The 26437-nt window shown below is 47.1% G+C and overlaps 1 protein-coding gene across 1 annotated transcript in view; it reads right to left on the minus strand.

The window, feature by feature from the left end:
• Positions 1–26437, minus strand: part of LOC137420687 (F-box only protein 41-like) — a 168841-nt gene that overhangs the window by 78675 nt on the left and 63729 nt on the right. Inside the window, exons 4-6 of the mRNA XM_068105963.2 lie at positions 18030–18364; positions 16441–16569; positions 15644–15720 (exon numbers count right to left, since the gene is read on the minus strand). Of these exons, the coding sequence (XP_067962064.1) occupies positions 15644–15720; positions 16441–16569; positions 18030–18364 (541 nt within the window). The remainder of the gene's footprint in view (positions 1–15643; positions 15721–16440; positions 16570–18029; positions 18365–26437) is intronic.

The raw sequence follows: 26437 nt of genomic DNA on the forward strand, positions 1-26437 counted from the left end.
TGGGATTGATGAGAGTGAGGGAGTTTGTTCCAGAGGCGGGAGAAAAGAGGAATGAAGGAGTGAAGGTGAGCAGAGAGTCTTGATTTTGGCAGTTTAACCATAAGAGGGTTGCAGGCAGATTTTGTGCGACCTGCAGGAATATTTGGGGGACAGAGCCCAGAGAGAGCTGGGGGGGGGGGGGGCAAGGCCAGAGAGGAGTCGGTAGAAGACGGAAAGACCACCAACCTGCCTGCGGTGATTAAGTGAAAGGCACTCACAGATAGCGTCATCGCGGGAGATTCCAATGATTCTGAACGCTTTGGTTTCAACAGCGTGAAGACGAGCTAGGTGTGAGGCAGGAGCACCAGCCCAGAGGGGAGAGCAGTACTCCATTGAGCTGCAGATGAAAGCCTTGTATGTGGTGAGGAGCTCAGGTGTGTCAAGGAAGGACTTCGCACGACGGAGGATGCCCAGTCGGCGACTGGCTTTGGAGGCCAGCTTGGAAATGTGGTTTTCCCAGGAAAGATCATGGCAGATAGGGAGACCCAAAAGCTTGAGTGACAGAACTTCTTGGAGAGGATTATTCAGAAAGTAGATGGGAGGGTTGTCCAGTCGGTCTTTTCGGAGAGACATCGTAAGAGTGTGAGATTTGTCAGGATTGAAAGACATGTTCCACTTGTTTGCCCAGTCTGTGATTTTGACCAGGTCTGCAGAGAGTGAGGAGGCTGCGGACTGCCGATCTGAGGGATGAGGAATGGAGCGGCAGAGAGTGGAGTCATCAGCAAAGAGATAGAGAGGATTTTCAAGAGAGTCAGAGAGATCATTGATGAAGACCAGAAAAAGCACAGGGCCCAGAACACTGCCTTGGGGAACTCCAGCCTGAACAGGAAGAGGAGATGAGAGAAACCCATTCAGGGCCACACGTTAACTACGACTAGAGAGGAAGTCCGCCAGCCATGCGGACATGACCAAACCATCTCAACCTGTTCCTCTTCACAGCATCAATCACAGGCTCTATTCCCATCATCTTTCGCAATTCATCATTTGTCTTCCTCTCTCTCAACGATACTCCACACATCCACCGAACCATTCGCATTTCCACCCTTTCCAGCCTTCGTTGCTGCTCTACATTCATGACCCATGTCTCGCTCCCATAAATCATAACACTTCTCACACATGCAGCACACACCTTTCCCCTCAGCTTCAACGACACTCCCCTCCTCATCAGCATGCCACTCAGTTCCCGAAACGTCTTCCATGCACATCTCACTCTCACAACCGTTGCCGAGTCTGATCCACCTTCTCCATTCAGCATGTCTCCGAGGTAGCAAAATGTTTTCACACCTTCCAGCTTCACGCCGTGTCCAAGATCCAACTCAACATTTCCTCCATCTGCAGCTCTCTCTGTGCACACCTTACATTTGAATGCAGCTGCCACACTGGTTAATGACCCTCTCAGACCACTACATTTTTGATGAACCCACTCAGCGCACATTGTACATTGAATGGAGTTCACTCGGACACCCTTCCTGCACACAGCACAGGGCCACTTCCCAGTTCTTTCCACCTCACCACATGCTTTGCCACTTGCCATCACCTTCGTCTTTCCTATATTCACCTTCAGACCTTTTGTCTCCATACATTCCTTCCACTTGTACATCTTTTCCTTCAGTCCATCCATACTTTCCACAATCAACACCAGATCATCTGCATACAACAACTCCCATGGTAAACCCTCCTTTCCATTCTGAGCCAGCACCTCCATCACAGCTACAAATAGTAGTGAACTTAGTACCGACCCTTGATGCACTCCCACCTTCACCTCAAACTCACCACTGTTCCCATCCTTCGTCCTTACAGCTGTGCGTGCTCTTTTGTACATTGCCATCACCACTCTGATCAACCATTCCTCCACTTCTAACTTCCTCAATGCCCATGTCAATACTTCACGTGGAACCCTATCGAATGCTTTCTCCAGATCAACAAACCCAAGAAACAACTTCTTCCTCTTCTTCATGTACTTCTCCTGCAACTGCCTCACAATAAAGAGCGCGTCTGTCGTTCCTCTTCCTGGCATAAATCCAAACTGCATTTCGTCGATCTTCACCTTCTTCCTTATCCTCCTCTCCAACACCCTTTCCAATACCTTCATTCCATGCTCCAATAATTTTATCGCTCGGTACGAGCCACACTCCAGAGGGTCACCTTTCCCCTTGTATAGAGGGACGAGGGTACTCAGTTCCCAATCCACTGGAATGCGGCCTTCTTTCACCACCAGATTACAAATCTCTGTCATTCTCTTCACACCCCAACTTCCTGCTGCCTTGAACATATCTCCCACAACTCCCGTCGGCCCTCCTACTTTTCTACTCTTCATTGCTTTTATCGCTTCCTCAACTTCCTTCTCAGTTATCTTCTCTGCCGGTCCTAAAACTGGGTTACTCTCTATGTTGCCATCCCATTCATTCTCTGTAATCAACAGCATTTCCATATATCTTTTCCATCTTTCTTTAATTCTATCTGGGTCCACAACGATTTGTCCCACTTCATCCTTCAAGCAACTCACCCCCATCACATCACACCTCTCTTTCGCTATCTGCTTTGCAATCCTGAATACCGCTCTTTGACCCTCTTCCGAATCCAAGCGTTCTCCGAACATTTTCCTACATGCCTCCTACGCCTTTGCTACCTCTTTCTTTGCAGCCTTCTTGGCTGCCTTGTAAATTTCATGCTCTGCTTTTTCTGCTCCCGTTCCCTTCGCCTTCTGCCACTCCTTGAACTTCTTCCTCTTCTCGTCAATCCTCTTTCCAACTTCATCATCCCACCACCATGTTTCCAAGTGCCTCGGTGGTCCTTTTGTCCTTCCACATACCTCACCAATGGCTCCCAACAGACTATGTTTCATTGACATCCAACCACGTTCAAGCTCAACCACATCATCCTCTACCCTACTCAGCCTCTCTTTTAATGCCTCCATTACTGTCACCTCTTTCAACCTCCACACCTTCATTCTCGGTTGGTACTTCACCCGCCGAGCTCTCCTCGCACCTTTCACCCTTATGTCGCAGACAACCAAGTGGTGCTGTTAAACAGCCTCCTCCCCCGGGATCACCTTTGTGTCCCGGAGGTGCCCCCTATCTCGCCTACGCACCATCAGGTAGTCAACCGTTGTCGTCGACCCACCTGATGTGTATGTAACAAGCTTATTATCCCCTTTCTGGAACTGAGTATTACAAATCAACAAATCAGCTCCATCAGCAAACTCCAAAATCCTTTCACCTTCTCCATTTCTCACACCATATCCGTAACCCCCATGAACTCCCTCAAAACCGTCCATACTCCTTCCCACATGTCCATTTAGGTCTCCTCCTACCACAACAACTTCCTCATCTTTCATGTTTTCCATCAGCTTCTCTATCGCACACCAGAACTTGTCCTTCTCTTCATCGCTCCGACCAACCTGCGGAGCATATCCTGAGATGACGTTCACCAAGAGCTTTCCAATCATCATTTTCACCATCATCAACCTATCACTCACTCTAATCACACTCACCACACTGTCTACAAACTCCTCAGAAAACAGGGTACCAACACCATTCACGCCCTCCGGGCACCCTTGCCACACAAACTTGTATTTCTGTCCCTGCCTATCCTTAACTATTCTCACACCACTTCCCTTCCATCTCGTCTCTTGCACACAACATATGTCCACTCTTCTTCTGACCAATACCTCCACCACTTCTCCTGATCTCCCTGTCATTGTCCCTACATTCCATGTCCCAAACCTCAGAAACCGATCTCCACTTCGGGCTGTACCCTGCCCATATGTAGATGTAATTGTCATGGTTCTCTTTTTGAGGCAATGTTTTTATGGCCGGATGCCCTTCCTGACGCAAACCCTCTTACGACATGCAGGGATACGGTGTACCTATTCTAACCAGGGTACACACCGGGATTCTGCGAGAAAGGCGAAGAGGAAAATGTTCTCCATGAAGTTTCAACTTTTGATGCCGACAAAAATATCTGGGACATGATCACAGAGCTAAACGAGTTCGAGGAGATCTAATTGCAATGGAGGCAAAATACCATCTGGCTTGTCTGGTCAAGCTGAGAAATCGCTACCGTAGTCTCACTCGCAAGGCAAGCCAAAAACCTGAAAACACAGATGGGAAAATGAACGAGTCTCGGGCATTTGTAGAACTGACCAGATACATTGAGAAATCTGTGGACTCTGGAATTCTCCTCTTCAAGCTGTCCGAGATCCACTCTCTGTATGTGAATCGTCTTGATGAACTGGGCATCAAGAAAATAGTCAACAAGACCAGACTAAAAAGTCATTTGCTAGAACGCCTTCCAGAGGCACAAGAACAGTATGATGGGAGAAACACTGTTCTCATTTTCAAGGAAGGCATGATAAATATATTGAAGGAAGCTCAGAAGAATCGAGACTTCTCAGAAGATGCTGTTATCCTGGCCAAAGCTGCTACGATAGTCAGAAAAGACATCTTCAGCCATCATGGCTTCAAATTCACTGGTTGCTTCCCTGCAGAATGCCAAGAAGACTCACTGCCCTCAAGCCTCAAGTCTCTATGATCTTGAATGGTTCCAACTGGAAAGATCAAGACAAGCGTGACTCGCAGGCTTGCCTAACCATCGGCCAGTGTATCGTTTACAACACAAAGAAAAAGATATCTCGTACTGCTGTGAATACCAGACACACTCTGGAGCGTGAGTCACCTCTTCCCATCGACATTGGCAAAGGAGACTGCTCTAACTGCAAATGTGGCAAAGCAAATATGGACCACTCCCCACTTTGCAAGTGCAAATGTACTCCATAGGGCATTGCAGACTGTGTGTTACTGCAAGAGACATCACAGGACAATGCCACATACTTTGTAAGAAACTTTGACTGTTATTATCAACAAATTGCATTCCAACTCAACTCCATGAAATGGCCTACTATTGTCTCCGTAGTGTGAGAGAGAAAGGGAAATTGAGAACTACTTGGAGACCTACGAATACATAGTGATGTTATTTGCTTGAAAATTGAGTTTTGTCTGTACAATTCAAATCACTGTAGTTATTCTAATAAATGCCTCGGACTTTTTAATATCGTCTTGACTAGCACAAGGCCAGTTAATGAAACACATGATTCACTATTATTCACTTTATTGGGTGATAATATTTCCCTTCCAGAAGAGGGTGGATGTTTATTTGAAATTTGCCATTTATTGGAATAATTACAGTCTTTATAATATTTTACAATGTATTGGTACTATTATAATGTCCACAATAACATTCAACTACCTCAAAATCCCAAATTTGTCAACCACCCTGGATTTCTTATGACTTTCTTATGACTACTTAAAAGCTATATTTTGTCATCGATGCCGGCTGTAGTGAAATCGTATTCGTACTGAACCCGGGGTGATGCTCGCTGCTCGTTGACACCGCTAGGGGCGTGACTATAAGACCCGCTGCTGCGGACGGTGCTCCGAGACTTCTCCTGTGACACGTTACATCTGGTAGACTCGCTAACGGTACGCCAGCATAGAATATCCAGCTTGCTTGCATTGAATGTTATGAATGGTCCCATGTGATGTCACATCGTATACTTATTGTATTTCCTGCATTACAGGATGATGTTATGATCTAAATGGAATTAAACCACCCGTTGGACTAAAGTTGTGTGGACCTGATTGGTTTTCCACAACACTTAATTCCATTTAGATCTACCGACATGGCTGGCAACAAGACGCTGGCGGTTGCCGTATTCTGCGCCGACCCGCAAGCCCCGGATGGTGGCTTGCAACTGAAGCACTGGCTCAGAACATTGGAGAATCATTTCGATGAGCCTGAGACCGCGCCGACGGCTGCCGCGAAGCTAGCAACACTTCATTCAAAAATCGACTACCGGGTGTACAATTCCATCGCTCAATGCGCGACGTATGACCTTTCGATCGCGGAGCTCAAACGGCTGTACATAAAGGAAAAAAGCCCGGTGTATGCACGATATTTGCTGCAAACGCGACGTCAGCAACCCAACGAGGCGATGGACCACTACGCCCAGGAGCTCCGGCAGCTCTTGCTGGACAGCACCAGGGAGCCACGGACTCCCGCGCAGGCTCAGGATGATCTTCTTTTAGATGCCTTCATTGCAGGGGTCTCCTCCCAGGAACTAAGGCTCAAGCTCTTAGAGAAGACCGACCTGACCTTCGCTACGGCACTCGAGCAAGGGAAAGTATACACCGAAGCGCGGATGCAATCGAACACCTATGATCGCACGCGCCTCTTGGCGGGCACTACACTACACGCCCGGCCGGAGAGTGCTACCGCCGAGGACGCGGACCTGCTCGCGGAACTCCGGGATGCTCCGGAGGATGACCCAGTCCTGATGGCTGCCGTTACGACCAGACCCAAGGCCTTACGCGGGGCCGCATGCTTTTTCTGTGGGGGGCCACGCCATGCCCGGCCCGTGTGTCCGGCACGAGATGCTATATGCCATTTGTGCTCGCAAAAAGGACATTACGCAAAAGTGTGCAGGAAAACGGCACGCGGCTCGCGGCTCATTGAATCGCGTGGTCGCGGTCGCGCGGGTGCGGCGACCTTGAATGGGCTCATTGCGGAGACTGCGAGCGGAGCCCGAAACCCGGCGCCTTACCCGACTTCGAAGGGGAGGGCCCCTCTCTGCGGGCCCCTGGGCGCTCAGATGTCCTTGGCGGGCGTCACCGGACAGCCACCACAGTCTCATCCTCAATCGGGCACGAAGTACGTGTCCTTGACCAAACTCCGGGCCACGCAAGGGGCTTTGAAGCCTCGCCAAGCCCCAGCGGAACGTTCTCCTCATGTCGTCCACGAGCTAACGGTGGCCCTCACCCCGGAAAAGGCGATTTCGAATACTACGGAGGCCTTTTTCTGCCAAAAGTGTCAAAAGGCGATTTCGAATACTACGGAGGCCTTTTTCTGCCAAAAGTGTCAAAAGGCGATTTCAAATACTACGGAGGCCTTTTCCCGTCAGAATTGTCAGATTTTGAATCGCGAAACACCGGAATGCTTGGGAAAGCCCTCTGATGGCGTTAATGGATTCCCCATGGTCAACGCAGACTCCGGCCATGACCGCAAAACTGCTGCTGGCATAGGATCCACCCGCGAGGCTTGTCCGACCCATTCGGGGGGCTCAGTCCCACTCCCAGCAGCCTCGTCTGGCCTGGCTCAAGCCCTTATTCCCCTCATGGTCGAAGGCCATTGTGTTCGGGCCTTGGTGGATACAGGGTCTACGGATAGTTTTATCGACCAGCGACTTGTGCTCAGGCATGGATGGCGGATCTGGAGGTCTACGAGACGGATCTTCATGGCTTCCCAGGGGCTTCGACTCAGCACGAAGGGGGAATGCCGATTGAAACTCGTGCTAAAGGGACGGGTTTTCCCTGATGTACACCTTATGGTTTTACCCGCATTATGTGCTGATATTCTGTTAGGACACGATTTTCTTAAGCTGCATGGACGTCTGGTAATGGAGTTTGGTGGGCCTGACACGCTTGTTGTGGGGGCGGACGACGCGCTTGTGGTGTGCGCCCTAGCGCAAATGGACGTCCAGCCGCTTTCGCTGTTCCCCAATCTAACCTCCGACTGCACCCCTGTCGCGGTGAAATCACGGCGCTACTCTCGCGCAGACATGCAATTCATTGCGGACGAAACGGCTCAGCTCTTGAAAGACGGCATCATAGAACCTAGTAGGTCGCCATGGCGCGCCCAGGTCTTGGTGGTGCGCAGCGAGGCCCATCGCAGACGCATGGTAATCGACTATTCCCAAACGATTAACCGCTTTACACAGCTGGATGCCTACCCCCTTCCGGGGATGGACGCGCTGGTGCAACAGGTGTCCCAGTATTCGGTCTATAGCACTCTCGATCTCCGTAGTGCATACCACCAGATCCCTATCTCTAGGGCGGATCGTATCTATACCGCATTTGAGTCGGGGCAGCGGTTGTACCAATTTACGCGATTGCCTTTTGGGGTAACGAACGGGGTCGCTTGTTTCCAGAGGGCCATGGATGACCTCATTGCGCGGGAGCACTTAACCGATGTTTTCGTCTACCTCGATAATCTTACGGTTTGTGGATATGACCAAGGGCACCATGATGCTAATCTGAAGTGCTTCCTTGAGGTCGCGCAGAGGTATCACTTAACTATGAACGAGGATAAGTGCAAATACTCCCTACGCACGATAGATCTTCTGGGGTACACCGTGACCCATGGCTCTGTCGCTCCGGATAAGGAGCGTCTGCGACCTTTGCTCGACATGGCCCCTCCCTGTGATCGGGCGTCCCTGAAGCGCGCCTTGGGCTGTTCGCCCATTACTCCAAATGGGTGCAAAGTTTCTCCGCGAAACTTCGCCCCCTCGTGGCCTGCGACACCTTCCCACTGAGTCCGGCCGCATTGGCGGCCTTTGATGGCCTTAAGGCCGACATCGCCCGAGCCGCCGTGGCGACAATCGACGAGAGCGGCTCTTTCGTCCTCGAAAGTGACGCCTCGGATCAGGCCATCGCGGCGACCCTCTCCCAAGGGGGGCGTCCCGTGGCTTTCTTTTCACGGACTCTTACCACCGCTGAGCGGAGACACTCGTCCGTTGAAAAGGAAGCGTATGCGATCATCGAGTCTATTCGGCGATGGCGCCCGTACTTACTCGGGCGGAGCTTCCAAATCATCACGGACCAGCAAAGCGTTGCGTTCATGTACGACACCTTACACGCCCAGCGCATTAAGAATGAGAAAATCACTCGCTGGCGTATCGAACTCGCCGACTTCTGTTACACCATCAAATATCGCCCGGGGAAGGATAACCGGGCCGCCGATGCCTTATCACGACCGGCTACATGCGCGGGTATCACCTCTTTGGAGGGCCTACGGGTGCTGCATGCCACTGCGGGCCATCCCGGCGTAACGCGTTTTGCTCATTTCGTGCGGTGTGGCAATCTCCCATACTCGATTGACGATATCCGCCGTATCTGTCGCGACTGCGCTATCTGCGCGGAAATCAAACCGCGTTTCTATAACCCTCCCATGGGGACTCTGGTTAAGGCTACGCGACCATGGGAACGCTTGGCGATGGATTTCAAGGGCCCATTGCCGGTGTCGAGCGGCTCTCGCTATCTGCTCACTATCGTCGATGAGTACTCGCGATTCCGCTTTGCTTATACGTGCGCGGACATGACTGCTGCTACGGTGATGCGATGCTTACAGAACTTGTTCTCAATGTTCGGTTACCCGGCCTATGTCCATACCGACCGGGGTGCGGTCTTCTTGTCTCAGGAGGTGCGCGGCTATCTGCTCCAAAATAACATTGCTTCTAGTTACACCACGCCGTACAGACCCCAGGCTAATGGGCAGATCGAACGCTTCAACGGGATTATCTGGAGGGCCATCATGCTCAACCTCCGGACCCCCGGCCGGGGCCTCGATAAATGGGCTTGGTCGCTACCTGCGGCGTTGAACTCGATCAGGGCTCTCCTGAGTACGGCAACCAACCAAACTCCCCACGAGCGACTTTTCCACCACCCCAGGAGCTCGGGGTGTATACGGTCTTTGCCCAGTTGGCTCGCTGGGCCTGGGCCGGCCTACCTTAAACGGGCGGTTCGAGCGAGCAAGTACGACCCCCTAGTGGACAAAGTGCAGATTCTCCAGGCTAATCCTGAGCATGCTCGTGTGATGACGACTGATGGCCGTGAGACTACTGTCTCCGTCCGTCACCTTGCCCCTTGCGGGGTCGCCGACCTGAGTAGGGAATCGGACGAACCGATCGAACCCATCTATGAGACTATTACGAACCCATCCAGTAAATCTAGCAATCATTTAACTGGACCTAGAACAAATTGCAATAGAAGGTTTTTTGGCTTTAACTTGTTTATTAGGTCCTTCTGATGAACATATAAAAAGTCTCCAACTTTTGGACACCGGGAAAGAGGTTAATTTGCATAAATTCAAGATGGCCGCCGTCCAAAGCTTCAATTTTGCCTAGGCCTATACTAATCCCATCATCTTGTTTCTTGTTTCAACAGATTGGACCATGTCTAATGGTGCGACATCTACCGAAGCCATGGAAGAAGAGGTGGTGCATAATCCCTGCGGCATTTGCTCAAACACGTTAGACGAAGGAGAAACAGTCAAGCTGAGGGCGAAGGGAGCAGATACTATCAACAAGGCCAGTACTGAACGTGGAACGCCGTCAATTACCGTGTCCGAGGGCCAAACGGTGCACATTGATTGCCGAAAGATGCATGTCAATACGAAGCCAAATAGAATCCCTGGGAAGCAGAAGAAACGTCCTGAAAAACCTGCTCTTCGTTCTCAGGAACCAGACTTTTGTTTTACAGAGAACTGCTTTTTTTGTGGTAGAAAAATCTATTTGGACACAAAGCATGATTCAGAAGAAGTGTATCCAGTACGCACCTTCAACTTTCAAAGGACAATACTTTCTGCATGTGATGCCAGGGCTGATGAGTGGGCTGAGACTGTTAGAGGCCGAATTAACTTTGCACGCGATCTTCCAGCAGCTGACGCAATATATCACAAGCAGTGCAGCTCAAATTTCCAGACACATAGGCAGATCCCCTCCAAATATCGTGATTCCGCAGACAGTGAACCTCCTCGCAAGGGTCGCAAAGTAGATGCGTCACGAGAGGAAGCATTTCTGCTCGCAATCGAGGACCTAGTCAGTGGCAATGATGATGAACAGACTACAGTGGTTGATGTCGTTGATAGAATGTCCCAGTTGTGCCCTGATGTTGAAGCGTATAGTGTAAAGTACATGAAACAGAAACTTATTTCATATTTTGGAGATGAACTGGTTATTAGTAACGTGCATGGACGCAGCGATGTTGTAACTGTCAAAGAAACTGCTGCAAAGATTTTGCAACAATTCAAAGACTCACCACAGACTGATGATGAGGAAGCAGGAAAAAGAAAGATCGTCAGGGCTGCGGCACAGTTGATCAAAGCAGATATAAAGAACATTGATACTTGTAGAGATTTCTATCCAGATCCTTCTGAACTCCGGTCGCTGGAAAAGAATGTGGCGTACGTTCCGCAGTCCCTTCGTATATTTCTGCAAGAGACGTTCAGTGGCAAGTCATGTGATCTTGAAGTTGCATCAATTGGACAAAGTATCATGCAACTTACCAGACCAAGGGCCATTGTAGCACCCATTCAGTATGGATTGGCGGTTCAAATGCACCAGCACTTTGGTTCCCGCTTCCTTGTGGACAGTTTACACAGCCACGGCTTCTGTCTGCCTTACGCAGAAGTTTTGAGGTTTTCGAAGTGTGCTGCCAATTTCAGGGGCACCAACATATCCACTGCAGGCAGGTTTGGACAGTTCGTTGCAGAGAATGTTGATCACAACTTGCGTACGCTTGATGGGCGAGGAACATACCATGGTATGGGTATAATTGTTGCTGTCACCCCTGGAGTAAGAGACACAACATCAATACCAAGATTGCAGTCACCTGAAAACAACTTCACGGCAGCTCAAATTGAAATCAAATACTACCGCAGTGTTCGTAAGAAGGGTGGGCCTCTCGAATTTAGAAAGCTTGACCCCATTTCAGCATCTGACAAGCTTGAAAATCTGGACATACTGTGGAAAACGTCATGGTTGCTTCGACCAAAACGACCAGGCTGGTCCGGCTTAATGCAGAGTGTGTGCCATGGACCACACCCAGGGAAATCATCCGTCCATTTCTTGCCCATGATTGACATGGACCCTACTGACATGAGTTGTATTTACTCAACACTTCACTTCGTTGCTGCGGAAAGCCATCGCCAAGGAACGACGCCAATGCTGACATTCGACCAACCGCTTTATTGGAAAGCGAAGACGATCATTGTTCATGAGAAGGAAGGAAGCGAACTGAAACCCATTGTTTTGAACCTTGGTGGCTTTCACTCTGTGATGAGCTTTTTGGGATGCATGGGCCATGTTATGGAAGCATCTGGGCTTAAGGAGGTTTTGGAACTTATATATGCTGAAAATGCTGTGACCCAAATGCTGAGTGGGAAAGCCTATGCACGAGCAATCAGAGGCCACTTCTTGGTTGACACAGCCTTGAGTTCGATTGTGTTAGGCAGGGCATACGGTCTCAACCTCTCAATGGTAGATGAGGAAAGTGACGAATGCAAGGACTTCCAGGAGGCTGCAGATCTTTTGGATAAGCTGTTGCGTGAAGACGTTTCACCGGATGAAGTCTGCAGTAAAGACGTTTTCAACAGAATTTGTGAAAAACTTAAAGCTGAGAAGAGCTCCTTAGCAGAGCATAAGATGGGAAAGCTATGGATTCAATACATGGACATGATTGACTTGCTGCGTCGCTTCCTGAGGGCACTGAGAATGGGCGATTTCCTACTGTACCTCAGAACACTCCAGGAGATGTTGCCGAACTTTGCAGCGTGTGGTCATAACAATTATGCCAAGTCAGCCCATGTGTACATTCAAGACATGATTGAACTTGAGCAGCTCAACCCAGACATGTTCTGCCAATTGAACTCCGGTCTATTTGTGATCCGCCGAAGTGATCGGCTGTGGGCAGGACTGCCAAGCGACTTGGTTATAGAGCAGGTTTTGATGCGCTCTTTGAAAACGAATGGTGGATTGACACGTGATAGGGGCATGGAGGAAACGCAACGCCTGCGCTGGTTACTTGCTATGCCAGCCTGCGCTGAGGTGAGTGAAGTTATGCAAGAACTCACAGGGAAGCATTTCCACACCTCTGAGCAGCACAAAGAAATGACTGAAGCAAGGCGTGAACGAGATAGGAAGGACACAGAGAAGGTTCTCGCATTCTTCAAGGATTATGATCCATTTCAAGAATCAAATGAACTCAGGAATATTGCCAACGGTGTGACAGGACCAGCCTCGGCCAATCCTCATTTACTGTATGAGGTTGGTATGAACATTGTGCAGAAGATGGAAGGTAGCAATGCTTTTGACTTTTCATTTAGGAAGAAAGATCAAGTTGCGTCGTTGGGTAAAAAGGTTACAATCAGTGCTGAAAAAGTAGCAATCGACCCACAGCTCCTTTTCCAGAGGCTCCTCATCTTTGCTAATAACAGAGAGTTAGGTGTTGAAGAGGTCTTTGCGTATGAGTTGTCTAGCTACCCTACTGCTCTGTTCGATAAGTAGGGGAGGCTCAGGGAAGCCAATAAACCACAGCTAGGAGATGAGATAGCTGCTGTTGCTCCCAAGTCGGCATTGGAATCATTTGAGGAAGAAAGGACTGTGACCCATGTTCTGGATGGTGGTTCCTTATTGCAAAGGATTCCATGGAAGAAGGGTGACACATTTGAGGACATTGCAAACATGTACATGAAGCATGTTTCCAAAAACTTTCTCAACCCGGTGGTTGTAGTCGACGGTTATAAATCAGGACCTACTACCAAGGACATGACACACAATCGACGATCAAAAGGAGTCTTTGGTCAAAAGGTGATGTTCACTCCAACCATGCCCCTTAGGTCAAAAAAGGAAAACTTCTTGTCAAACTCGGACAATAAGCAAAACTTCATTGACTTATTGTGTGAAACATTCAAGGCAAATGGAATTGACTGTGTCAATGCGCCAGCAGATGCAGATGTCATGATTGCGAAGAAGGGAATTGAACATGCAAGGGAAACCGTGACATATGTGATAGGTGAGGACACAGACTTGTTGGTGCTGTTGTGTCATTATGCGGAACGAGGGATGAATGATTTGTACTTCAAGTCGAGCAAGGACGGTGGGAAATGTTGGCATATTAACTCTGTAGCAGAAGCTCTGGGTGAAAGCATCTGCCGTGTCCTGCCAGTTGTCCATGCACTCTGTGGATGTGACTCAACCTCACGACTGTATGGTATTGGTAAAAGGGCTGCCTTGAGGAAAGTGAGGGAAGAGAACGGTTTCTTGAAATGTATAGAAGCATTCTGTTGCCAAAGTGGAACTAAAGACGCGATATCATCAGCTGGTGAAAAGGCCTTGGTTTATTTGTACGGGGGAAAAGGTAATGACACCCTTTACGGACTGCGAAAGACAAAGTTTTGCAACAAGGTGGCAAAAAGTTCAACTACCATTGAAGTTCAAAGCCTTCCCCCAACAACCGATGCAGCCAAATACCACTCGTTCCGAGTTTATTGTCAGGTCCAGGAATGGATGGGGAACAGTGTGGACCCCGAGAAATGGGGCTGGTGTCTGCGGAAGGGACAGCTTGAACCGAAGATGATGGATTCGCCAGTGGCTCCTGATTCACTACTGAAATTGGTCAGATGTCAGTGTAAGGGCAACTGTGACACTCAACGCTGTAGTTGCAAACGGAATGAGCTTGAATGTTCCAGTGCATGTGGTGAATGTAAAGGACTCTGTCAAAATAGCAACTTTGATGCAAGCACCGATGATCCAAGTGAATACGAACTCCTATCATGAATGACATCATTGCCTCTGAATGACGTCATACTACGTCATGGTGACGTCATATCACATTTGCAATGCCTCATTCTGTATTTTGATATCATATTCCACTTGTTTGTAATACATTTATAGGGTCTAGGAGCAGCCAGAAAAAAGTTAGCTGTAAATTGAAGCTTTGGACGGCGGCCATCTTGAATTTATGCAAATTAACCACTTTCCCGGTGTCCAAAAGTTGGAGACTTTTTATATGTTCATCAGAGGGACCTAATAAACAAGTTAAAGCCAAAAAAACCTTCTATTGCAATTTGTTCTAGGTCCAGCCCTACTTTGACATGGCCTCTCCCGGCCTCTCCCGACGCTCCCATCGCCGAAAGTCTACCGACCCTCCCCTCGCCGAGTCTACCTGGGCCCGACGACTTGGAGTTACCCCCTTCGTCACCCGACCCTGATGGCGCCTCCGACGCCGGGGACACAGGGATACGTGATGCCGTACCCGGGGAATTTCGGACGCGTGCTGGCAGAGAAATTCGCCGCCCGGCCCGATACGGTTGGGTCGACTGATGTTCCGCACCCTGTTCGTGCTGACGCTCACTCGCTTCTAGCCGCACTGTCGTATAATTCTGACGGGTGGGGGGGAGAATGTAGTGAAATCGTATTCGTACTGAACCCAGGGTGATGCTCGCTGCTCGTTGACACCGCTAGGGGCGTGACTATAAGACCCGCTGCTGCGGACGGTGCTCCGAGACTTCTCCTGTGACACGTTACATCTGGTAGACTCGCTAACGGTACGCCAGCATAGAATATCCAGCTTGCTTGCATTGAATGTTATGAATGGTCCCATGTGATGTCACATCGTATACTTATTGTATTTCCTGCATTACAGGATGATGTTATGATCTAAATGGAATTAAACCACCCGTTGGACTAAAGTTGTGTGGACCTGATTGGTTTTCCACAACACCGGCCATCTTGAATTTTGGTGTTTTACATGAAAGAAAATTTAAACTCCGGAGGGCTCCTAGGCTAACATTAATTAATAGGCCCTAAGGGAGCCTCATGCCAAAGATTGTGCTTTTATCCGCCCGGTAACGGTAATTTCACTAAGCCACCTGACTAGAATCGGTCCACAACTTTTTAAAATATCCTGTTCACAAACAAGCAGACAAACAGACAGGGGTGAAAACATAACCTGCATCGACCTTCGTAGCTTAGGTAAAAACATCACAGCACCTTGAGCAAGCTTCTCGTGTCGAGGTAGGAAAAAACGCATGCGAGTGCACTGCACGTGAACTCGGTGCTAGCATCTTCTGCAACACACAAGGTTACTTGTCAGTTTGAAAAGCAAACACACCGATGAATTTTTGATTTAATGTGACGCATTCAGATACAAATTAGTCATTAAGTTGGAGCCATTCACATGTAAAATGGGTCATCAAATTTTTAAAAAGCCATTGTTAGCCGAATGTTTACATCCATGAGCCTTAGGCCGGCCATGAGCTGTAGATACACCAAACAACGTCACAAGATATAAATCACAACAGTACTCGATTATGGAGTCTACCGTCAAATAATACAGGAACAAAACACATGTCCCCGAGGAAAGGGCTCTCAGCCTCGACGCGAAACGAGCCGAGTGACATTGACCAGGCACAAAACCTCTTTCTCGTGGTACAAAGAGATGGAGACAACCGAGGCCGAGTAATACGCTTCGGGCTAGGAGGCAGGCCTTTGGAATTTGACTGGGTTCCTTGCATAAAGTTTTGGAATTTGAATTGGAATTGCATTGGGTTGCTTGCCTAAAGGCACACGGTCATGGGAAATACCACAATGAAGATGAGAAGCTCTCTTTTGAAGAGTATCTATGGAGTCCCATCAATCAGGAATCAACCCCAAAAGCACATAATTGAGAGGCAAACGTGCTACAACCAAATTATTCTGTTGGGTTGGAAATTCAAAATGACTTGTGGCACAAAACCGACTCGACAACAATCATCCGAGTATTAATATTACTATTGCGATCTCATTACCACTTTCTGTCTCAACTGAAGGGCTGCCGGGAAGGTAATCTGGATGTTCCCCCCAGTCTAGCCCCCCAGACTCCAAGCACTGCAGGCTGTAGCGTCCATCACCGCTTGCATCGCCATTACCTGCCAAACCTGTGAATGCACAACAAAAGGCAGGAAGAAGAAGCAGAAGAAGAAGAGAGTGCCTTTCTACAAACATGCTGAAGACTGTACATAAAGCTGACACGATCAAAAGAGGAGATATCAACATTCTTCCTTCGAGATATCAGCCAATGATGTTTAATACTCTCATTTCCATAGTTTCCCCCTTGACAAGAAGCATTGGCAATTACAACTAAACAGGAAGTTGTAATGAATGCACATCGTTTCTTTCAATATTTGCTTCGGATTCATGAAAAAACAAGAAGACGTCATGCAGAGCACGATATTTGCAAAATCCAACCCCCGTCCCTCCCCCCACCCCCAAAAAAGGTTGCAATTGATCCAGCAAATTGTCCATTTCATCAACATCAAAATTGACAATCAATATGATGAAAAGTGATGATTTTTTCAGATGAAAATTGATGATTTTAGACGTTTGTCCTAGAGTTGACCTTTTGACTTGAAAAATAGTTGGTTTACCAATTCAGTGAGGCACTATGCAAATTCTGTTAAATTTTCAAGTCAATCGGATGAAAATTGTTGGGTGTTTTAGATGAAAATTCATGATTTTGGAAGTTTGACCTTGAGTTGACCTTTCACCTTTTGACCTCAAAAATAGTTCGTTTTCCTATTTAGTGACTCAATGTGCAAATGCTGTTCAATTTCCAAGTCAATCGGATTAAAAATGGCGATCTTAGAAATTTGACCTCCAGATGACCTATGACCTTTGACCTCAAAATCAATAGGCTTCTCTATTGGGACGACCCTTCACAACTTGAAGTTTCGTGACGATCGCTTTAGAATTGTTACCTGTAGGCCGGTGACAAACAAACAAACAAACAGACAAATGAAAAATCGGTCAGAGACTGAGGACTTGCCGGAATTTACTTTTTTATCGGCCGTTTAGGACAAATATGGCGGCTGAACCACGTGACCGATGACGTCATCATTAACATATTTTATTCCCCATGGAGAGTTCTTTACAATGAGCCATGTCTCAATTTTCTCTATTCAGCACTTTTGGAGATATAGAGGTGCTAAGTTTTTCGTTTTTTCCAAGATGGCGGCCGAACCACGTGGCCTATGACGTCATCATTAACATATTTTATTCCCCATGGAGAGTTCTTTACAATGAGCCATGTCTCAATTTTTTCTATTCAGCACTTTCGGAGATATGGAGGTGCAAAGGTTTTCGGTTTTTCCAAGATGGCGGCCGAAGCACGTGACCGATGACGTCATCATTTGGGCACAGTCTATTCCAGGGCAAGACAAATACGTGTGCAAAGTTTGGCGATTCTACGTGCAACGTTGTAGACGTAGTGCTGCAAACAGACAGACAGACAGACAGACAGACCAACAGACACACAGCATAACAAACGGAACCGACCAATATACTTGAAACATCTTCGATTTTGAAAGTATAAAACAAGGCAAACCAGCCTTCCGCAAACCTTGGTTTATTCTGCAATCTGTGCCAGGCTTGTGTGGGCCTCGACTTCCCCCTGCTTCTGCCGCAGAGAGGAACCCACTGCTCTCTCCACTGCTTTGGCCACGATGCTGCCTCTGCCACTCCCTGCGCAGGCGAGCCGCAGGAGCGACCTCTCGCGCCGGTGATGGAAGCGTCAAGGACGAGACTTGCTGTGGGCCTGGTGGGAGCCGTCCCAAAGCTTGCTCGGCCCTCTCAGCACGCTCAATTAAGCCCTCGATGAAGTCCTGCAGCTCGGCCTTGGCTCGGGCTTCACGCTCCGCCGTACTATGCAAGAATGAGGTCAAGCTCACGGCCTCCCTGGAATAAGGGTTAAAAGTGAGGCGAAAAAAACCAAATGGCTGTGGGAGATTTCCAAACACACAAAAATTAGACAAAGCGTGTCCCTCATTTGCTATTTTCACTCGTCAGGAAAATCGAACAGAATCTTGTCTCATCGTCAATCACTATAATAATAATAATAATTCATTTATTTTGTATAGCGCTTTTCCAGAAGCCCAAAGGCGCTTTGACAGAGTGGAAAACATAATGCATAACAATACATGAAAACAACAATTGCAAAAAGACAAGAATCAAGAAAACAAACAGCAGCGATATACGGCATATATATAAGACAAGAATCAAAAAGACAAGACAAGAATCAATAGGGAAATATTTAAAGCAAAAGGAGGGAGAAGGAGAAGAGATAGTCAGGGGTTAAATGCTGTGGGTTGAATGTTGAATGCAGCGTTGAACAGGTGGGTCTTTAGTGATGTTTTGAATGTGGTGAGTGAGGAGGAGTCTCTGATGGTGTGAGGTAGTGAGTTCCAGAGGGTGGGAGCAGCGATGGAGAAGGCCCTGTCCCCCCAGGATCTGAATTTGGTCCGGATGGAGGGGGTCAGGAGGTTGGTACCAGCAGAGCGGAGGTTGCGGGTGGGAGTGTGTCTGGAGAGGAGGTCAGCCAGGTAGGATGGGGCCAGGTTATGGAGGGCTTTGTATGTCAAGAGGAGGATTTTGTACTGGATTCTCTGGGGGATGGGGAGCCAGTGAAGCTTGTAAAGGACGGGGGTGATGTGGTCACGGGTCCGGGAATGAGTGAGTAGACGGGTAGCGGAGTTCTGAATGTATTGGAGTTTATTGGTGATTTTTGAGGGTGAACCATAGAGGAGGCTATTGCAGTAGTCCAGACGGGAGGTGATGAAGGCGTGGATGAGGGTTTCTGCAGCCATGGAGGAGAGGGATGAGCGGAGACGGGCAATGTTTTTCAGGTGAAAGAAGGCTGACTTTGTGATCTGTTTAGTGTATTTGTCGAAGGAAAGGGTTTGGTCAAAGATGACGCCAAGATTCCGGATGTGAGGGGAGGTGGATACTGGGATACCGTCGATGTTGAGGGCAAAGTTATGGGTGGATTTTGTGAGCGTTTTTGGGCCAATGATGATTATTTCAGATTTATCACAGTTAAGCTTGAGGAAGTTGATTTGAAGCCAGGATTTTATTTCAGTGATGCAGTTTGTCAGGATAGAGTGGGTGTCGGTGGAGACGGACTTGGTGGAGATGAAAAGCTGGATGTCATCGGCGAAGCAGTGGAATTGGAGACCATGACGGCGGATTAAGTGACCGAGCGGGGACAGGTAAAGGATGAAGAGGAGGGGGCCAAGAACTGAACCTTGGGGGACACCTTGGGGGAGGGGAGCAGTGGGGGATTTGCAGTTATTGATGGAGATGAACTGGCATCTGTCAGAGAGGTATGATTTAATCCAAGAGAGGGCAGTGCCGGTGACGTTAAAGGTGGATTCAAGTCGGGTGAGGAGGATAGTGTGATCGATGGTGTCAAAGGCAGCGCTGAGGTCGAGGAGGACGAGAATGTTGAGGTTGCCAGCGTCAGAGGAGAGGAGAAGGTCGTTGGTGATTTTGAGGAGAGCAGTTTCAGTACTGTGGTTGGAGCGGAATCCGGATTGGAATGTTTCATACAAGTTATTGGCAGAGAGATGATGTTTGAGTTGAGTGGCTACAGCGCGTTCCAAAACTTTTGACAGAAAGGGTAGGTTGGAGATGGGTCTGAAGTTGTTTAGGGTGTCAGGGTTTAGACCAGGTTTTTTTAGAATGGGGGTAACAGCAGCAATTTTGAGGGAAGGTGGGACGATGCCTGTAGACAGGGAGGAGTTTATTGTTGCAATGATAAGTGGAGAGAGAGCAGGGAGGGAGGCTTTGACAAAGCTGGAGGGGATGGGGTCAAGAGTGCAGGTGGCAGTTTTCATTCCTATGAGGAGTTCAGAGAGGTCAGTAGGAGAGATTGGGGAGAACCGAGACAGGGGATGGCAGGACAAGGGGGGGCAGGTGGTTGGAGGGGGAGCGGGTGCGGCGGTGGTCAAGCTGTTGTAGATGTTGTCAATTTTGCGTTGGAAGAAAGAGAGGAAGGAGATGCAGTTGTCTACTGTGAATGACTGGGTGGTGGTGTTCAGGGGGCGGAGGAGTTTGTTTATTGTCGAGAAGAGTGCTTTTGGGTTTCCGGAGCCAGAGTGGATAATTTGAGAGTAGTAGGCAGAGCGGGCGCGGGAGAGGGCATCTTTGTAGTGTTGTATGTGGTCCTTGTAGGCTTGGGAGTGAACTGTGAGACCCGTTTTATTGCGGAGTCTTTCAAGTTGGCGAGCACGAGTTTTCATCAGGTGGAGTTCAGGGGTAAACCAGGGAGCAGAATGGGTGAAAGAAACTGTTTTGGTTTTTACAGGCGCAAGCTGGTCAAGGCAGGAGGAGAGAGTGTGGTTGTAGTAGTCAGTGAGGTCGGAAGGGGTGTGGAGGTCAATGAAGGGAGAAGTGGACATTTTTTCAGAGAGGGTGGATGAGAATGAGGTAGGTGAAAGAGCGTTTAGCTTACGGAAGTTGATTGTGCGATAATGCCTTGGTGTTGGGGCGGGGATGTTGATGGTCAGAGTGATGGCTAAGTGGTCAGAGAGGGTGAGGTCGGAGCCATAGAGATGGTGCAAATTTAATCCAGTGGAGCAGACAAGGTCCAAAATGTGACCACGGATATGGGTAGGAAAGTCGACATGTTGAGTGAGGTTAAAGCAGGTGAGTAAATCAGTGAAGTCAGTGGTTATTGTGGAGTCAGTGGAGTCCATGTGGATATTGAAATCACCAAGGAGGAGGATTGAGGGGGAGAGGGAACATAGCTGGGTCAGAAAGTAGGAGAAGTCAGACAGGAATGATGGGTGTGGTTTGGGAGGGCGGTAGACGACAGCCATGACTGACTGCGTGTGACCAGAGAGTTTTAAAGCCAGGTGTTCAAATGATGGAGCAGATGAGATGGAGATGAGGTTGGTCTTGATGTCTTGACGGTGGATAACGGCAATTCCACCACCTCGGCCCTCCGAGCGTGGTTTATTGACGTAGGAATATCCACTGGGTGTGGTGAGGTTGAGTGTGTAGTAGTCCAGAGGTTGTTGCCAGGTTTCGGTGAGACAGAGAAAGTCCAGTTTGTTATCCAGGATGTATTCGTTCAGGATGAGGCATTTATTGTTGAGGGACCGGGTGTTGAACAGGGTGAGCTTGATGTTGTTTTGAACAGCAGGGATGAATTCAGGTGATTTAGCCAGGGTTCGTAGGCAAGAGGTGCGATCGTGTGGGTTGCTGTGACCAGGTGCGCTGGGACGAAGAGTGAGAGTGCGCTGAGCCGACCAGAGGACGGGGATGGAGTGACCTGATTGCGAATAAACAAACTTGCGACCGGAGCCACGGTGAATGTACCTGGGTCGTCGGAGGAGTCCATTTGATTTGATGGCAGAGATGCATGATGGGGTGGAGCGGGTATTGAGCAGAAGAAGCCTTGCGGCGGAGTACTTCAGAGCCATGCCAGGCAGGAGCGAAGGGACGAGTACGAGGCCAAGGTCGAGGAGGCAACGCGGCAAACGCAGCGGCAAACGCAGCGGCAAACGCAGCGGCAAACGACTGCAGCCGCTAATCAAGACCACAGCGGCAAACAAGGCCACAAGGCCACCGGCAAACAAGGCCACGGCCACAAACAACGGGAGCGGGCCTTTCAAATTCCGTATTCCGTACCATCAAAAGCAGATTCCGTTATCCAGCCGGAGAACACGCGGCACGTGCGGGTGTGAAAAGGCAGGACAGGTGTGAGATGTCAGGTCAGAAAGGTAGAAGCGGACCCTGTACATCCATCCAGTCGGAGAAGCGGCGAATATGCAACGCCAGCGTCCTCTCGCAACCGAACCCGGAAGTAACACTATAATGTTTGCGACATATGATGGGCCTGGCAATTATGGTTCCAAAGCGACCGGCTGATTATGGTGTTGGCCCAAGAAACATGGCTGTAATCAGATGATTTGGCTGAAAGTCCATCAATCATTGAGAATATCAGCCACATTTTCATTGCACATGTAGATGTGCCCTCATTCAAAAGAGGATGTAAAAACAATTAGTGGGAAGCGACTTTACATGGTTTGCTGTCCACATAAATGATGTGTACAATTTGGCCGTTAATGATGTCATGACCCACAATCAAAATCTTTAGGGGTTATTGCTGATTGAACAGACGATTTATCTTCAATAGCTTTGAATATATTTCATTAACATATAATTAGGAGATTACATTCCTGAAAATGAGGTCACAGTGACCCTTAAAATTCAATTTCTGGGCTCATTTCGATTTTCTCGTAATTTTACTGCACTTGATCCACTTTTTAAATATGTTTATTGTTCTCCCGTTAATGCATTATTAATGTTTCCAAGATGCTTTTTGTTTTCCATAATCCAAGCATCTGACAAGTCTGCGAAGCATGAAGGCCGAGGACAAAATCTCGGAAATTTGTCCCTCCTGCCGTGGCGCATTATGTGTGTACATCAGTTTGTGATTGCCAAGCGGATGAACAAAACAACAAAAACCCTGAGAATTTGATTCGCTACAAATTTGTACAATAAATCAGCGTTCAATTTTGCTAATAGTTCTTCATTAACCGGTTATTACTCCACGCACGCAAAGCGAAAAGTGGGGTTAAGCAATTGGTTCACTTCTGTCTATCCGTCCATTCATTCATCCACAAACATTCGTTTATCACCTCGGAACTTAATTTCAATTGAATGTTATATTTTTAACACGAATCGGAAAACAAACTTGTAGTTTAGCTTTGGCTCTGAATCTGTCCTTTTCGCACATGCGCAGATAGGAGTGAGACAATATTTTAAGTCTGTCGACCTACCTGGCAGTCAAACAAAAGTTTCAATCATTCCAAACAAGATGTTAAAAAGGACACAAACAACAGGCACGAATAACTAATGTTACATGTTAGATAAGGTGGTGTAAAAGACGCTGCGTCAATGACGGTAAACTTCCAGAATTAATTTTTTATATGACTGACAATCTTTTCTTATTTTAATTTATATAATCAAACACTGTGAAACACAAATCACCTTATTTCCTCCAGTCTAGCAGTACTCGGACATGTTATATAAGGTGGTGTATAAGACTGAATGAATGGCGCTAAACTTCCAGAGTTTTTTTAATATGACATTTAAAAACTTTATTATTATTATTTATTTATTTATTATTTTTGAAAAGAAATTGGTGTCTGCCATCTTTGTTACCCTTGCCAAAGGAGAGGGTATTGCATTTGAGTCCGTTTATCTGTCTGTCTGTCTCTTTGTCCGCACATAATGTGAGTCAGCTTTTCTCTGCAACCGTTGGTCCGATTGACATGAATTTTTCACTATAGGAGCGCCTCCCCCTGTACAATTTTAATGATAATTACAACGTCATAGATCACGTGGTATGGGCGCCATCTTGGGAAAAAATTTAAACATGGCTCATTGCATAAAATTATACACTTCCACAGGGAACAACATATATTCATGATGATGTCATCAGTGCCTTCATTATGACATCATAATTCGACAAGTAGAACACTTGATCCGATCAGTTTTAAATTTATTGAGCATGATCTATTCAAAGATTGTACAGGAGAATTAAATTGACGATGTCATCGGTCACGTGGTTCGGCAGCCATATGGTTTGAACATAAATGTACGTCGTCAATAAAAACCACAAAAAATACACCACACAAACACGTCCTGGCGAGGGTCTGCTATCTCTGATTGCTCTTGCTGTTTTGAATGTATTATTGGTGATTTTATTAACGTAAATGACATACCTCGAGTAAACCTATGAATATCCGTATATTATTTAATTTAAATTGAATCATAGCCTTGAACACTGCGTGGGGTAAAGGGTTCTGTGAACTCTTGAGTTGTATTCCAAATTGTTTACATTATATGCTTACTGCTTAGGGTGGAATTTGCTCACATGTTGTGTGCATAATCCAGATCAATAGACAATAAACAAATCAACACAAGATATGGGATTTAAACATGGGATTAAAGCGCATATCAGTGCTCTGATATAATCAACAAACAGGACAACATGCTGTCATGTGAGCACCAACCGGGACAAAAGTATCGGAGGTTATGGGCAAATAATAAAAACCATAAACCAGCATCTTCACTCGACTGCACAACAAAGGCCTCCCTCAACGTATTCATGTTGAACGGTGTTTGGCAGTCTCACCCTGCTTTACAAGTGCAGGTTGATGAGTGAGCATCCATAGAATTCAAATCAGCAAGGTCAATAAAGAAGGAAACAACTCCATAACCACTCAACCAACCAGTCACCTCGGGGAAATGCTAATGCTTCATATTTGAATACTTCGTCATAGTTTGTGTTTTTCCTGAATCCAGTGGAGTCCCATTATAAGGAACACCTGTATGAGGAACAGGAATGAAACTAATGCTGAAGATGTCTATTTGGGGAAAAGCAGCAGTTGATGGTTGAAGATGTCAGTGTATGACAATATTTTGATCCAACAACCAGTTCAAATAACAAATCAGTTCATTACAATGATACTGCTAAATCAAAGTCTATATTTCAACATAATCTTGGGCTAAAAGGATGGCCTAGAGGTACGCACACTCACCTCCAACCCGTCTAGCCTGGGTTTGAATCTGGGCCCAGCTATAAACTGCCATCCCGGTGTTTCACAGGCAGAGTGATTGATTTTTTTTCTCTCAATGTGTTTGTGTGTTTCTTGTCTCTCGGATGGACGTTAAACTGGGCGTTCCTTATGAAGAGTAAGTGAATTATCGCCGGCACCATGAACAAATTACAAATTCCTGCAGAGGGAATTGCATCAACGGCACAGACGTATCCTCAGCCCACAGGCATGTGCTGCCTGCAGAAGCAGAAGAAGAAGAAGAAGAAGAAGAAGAAGGTTGCTTTTGGTATTGAAAAAGTTATCATATCTCTTCAAAGTTCCCTCAGGAGAGAAATGAAAAATTTTAAATGCTCAACATGGAGAATAACCGTCCCAAAAAATTGTATTAAAAGGGTGACTTAGCATTTGAAGTAGGCAAGTTTTGAGGCGTTTCAATGCAATATAATCTTCTCTTGGGAACCTTCAACACTCTAGCAATTGTTTTGTACCAGATGTATGCCTCCTCACAATTCCATCTCGAAGTTCGACGGACAGTTCCTTGGACTTCATGGCAGAGTTTCTGCTCTGACGTGTACTGTTAACTGTGGGACCTCATATAGAAAGGTGTGTTTCTTTCTAAATCATGTCCATTCAATTGAATTGGCCACAGGTGGACTCCAATCAAGTTGTAGAAACATCTCATGGATGATCAAAGGAAATTGGATGCACCTGAGCTCAATTTGGAGTGTCATAGCAAAGGGGTTGAATACTTACTTACTCAAGACATTTCTGCTTTTCATTTTTAATTATTTTGTAAAAAAATAAATAATAACATAAAATTCCCTTTGTCACATTAGGGGGAATTATGTCAAGATCATTGACAAAAAAATAATCTCAATTAAATCCATTTTAAATTCAAGCTGTAACAACAAAATGTGAAAAAAGTCAAGGGTTTTGTATACTTTCTGAAGACACTGGACGTATGTCCATTGTCATCATGAGTTACTGGAAGCTCTAAAACTCTCAGCAGTTAGAAGCCTTAACAATTAAAGGCAAAGTGTGTCTGTCTGTCAGTCAGTGTGTGTGTCTCCTCCGTAACTCCAAAACCATGAAACCTAGTAGCCCCAAACTTTGCATACATGCTTATCTCACTCCAAGGGAGTGCATGAATAGAAACTGGATGTTTGGGTGTGTTTAAACACCCTTTTAAAATATAATTTCGGCGATATAAAAAATAAAATAAAAACAAGCCTTACCAAAATGGCGGTGTGCCCTCTGTCAGCCCTCTGTCGTGACATCACTTGGTTCTTAAGCCGCCATTTTGATTTGGCCTATTCAAACATGCTTTGCCTTGGAAACACGATCGACTCTCATGGAATAATCTATACCTATAAAAGGCAAAAAAAATCCTCTCTCTTTG

Source organism: Myxine glutinosa, chromosome 2 (genome assembly GCF_964187855.1).
Source record: "Myxine glutinosa chromosome 2, kmMyxGlut1.1, whole genome shotgun sequence".
NCBI classification, from domain to species: domain Eukaryota; kingdom Metazoa; phylum Chordata; class Myxini; order Myxiniformes; family Myxinidae; genus Myxine; species Myxine glutinosa.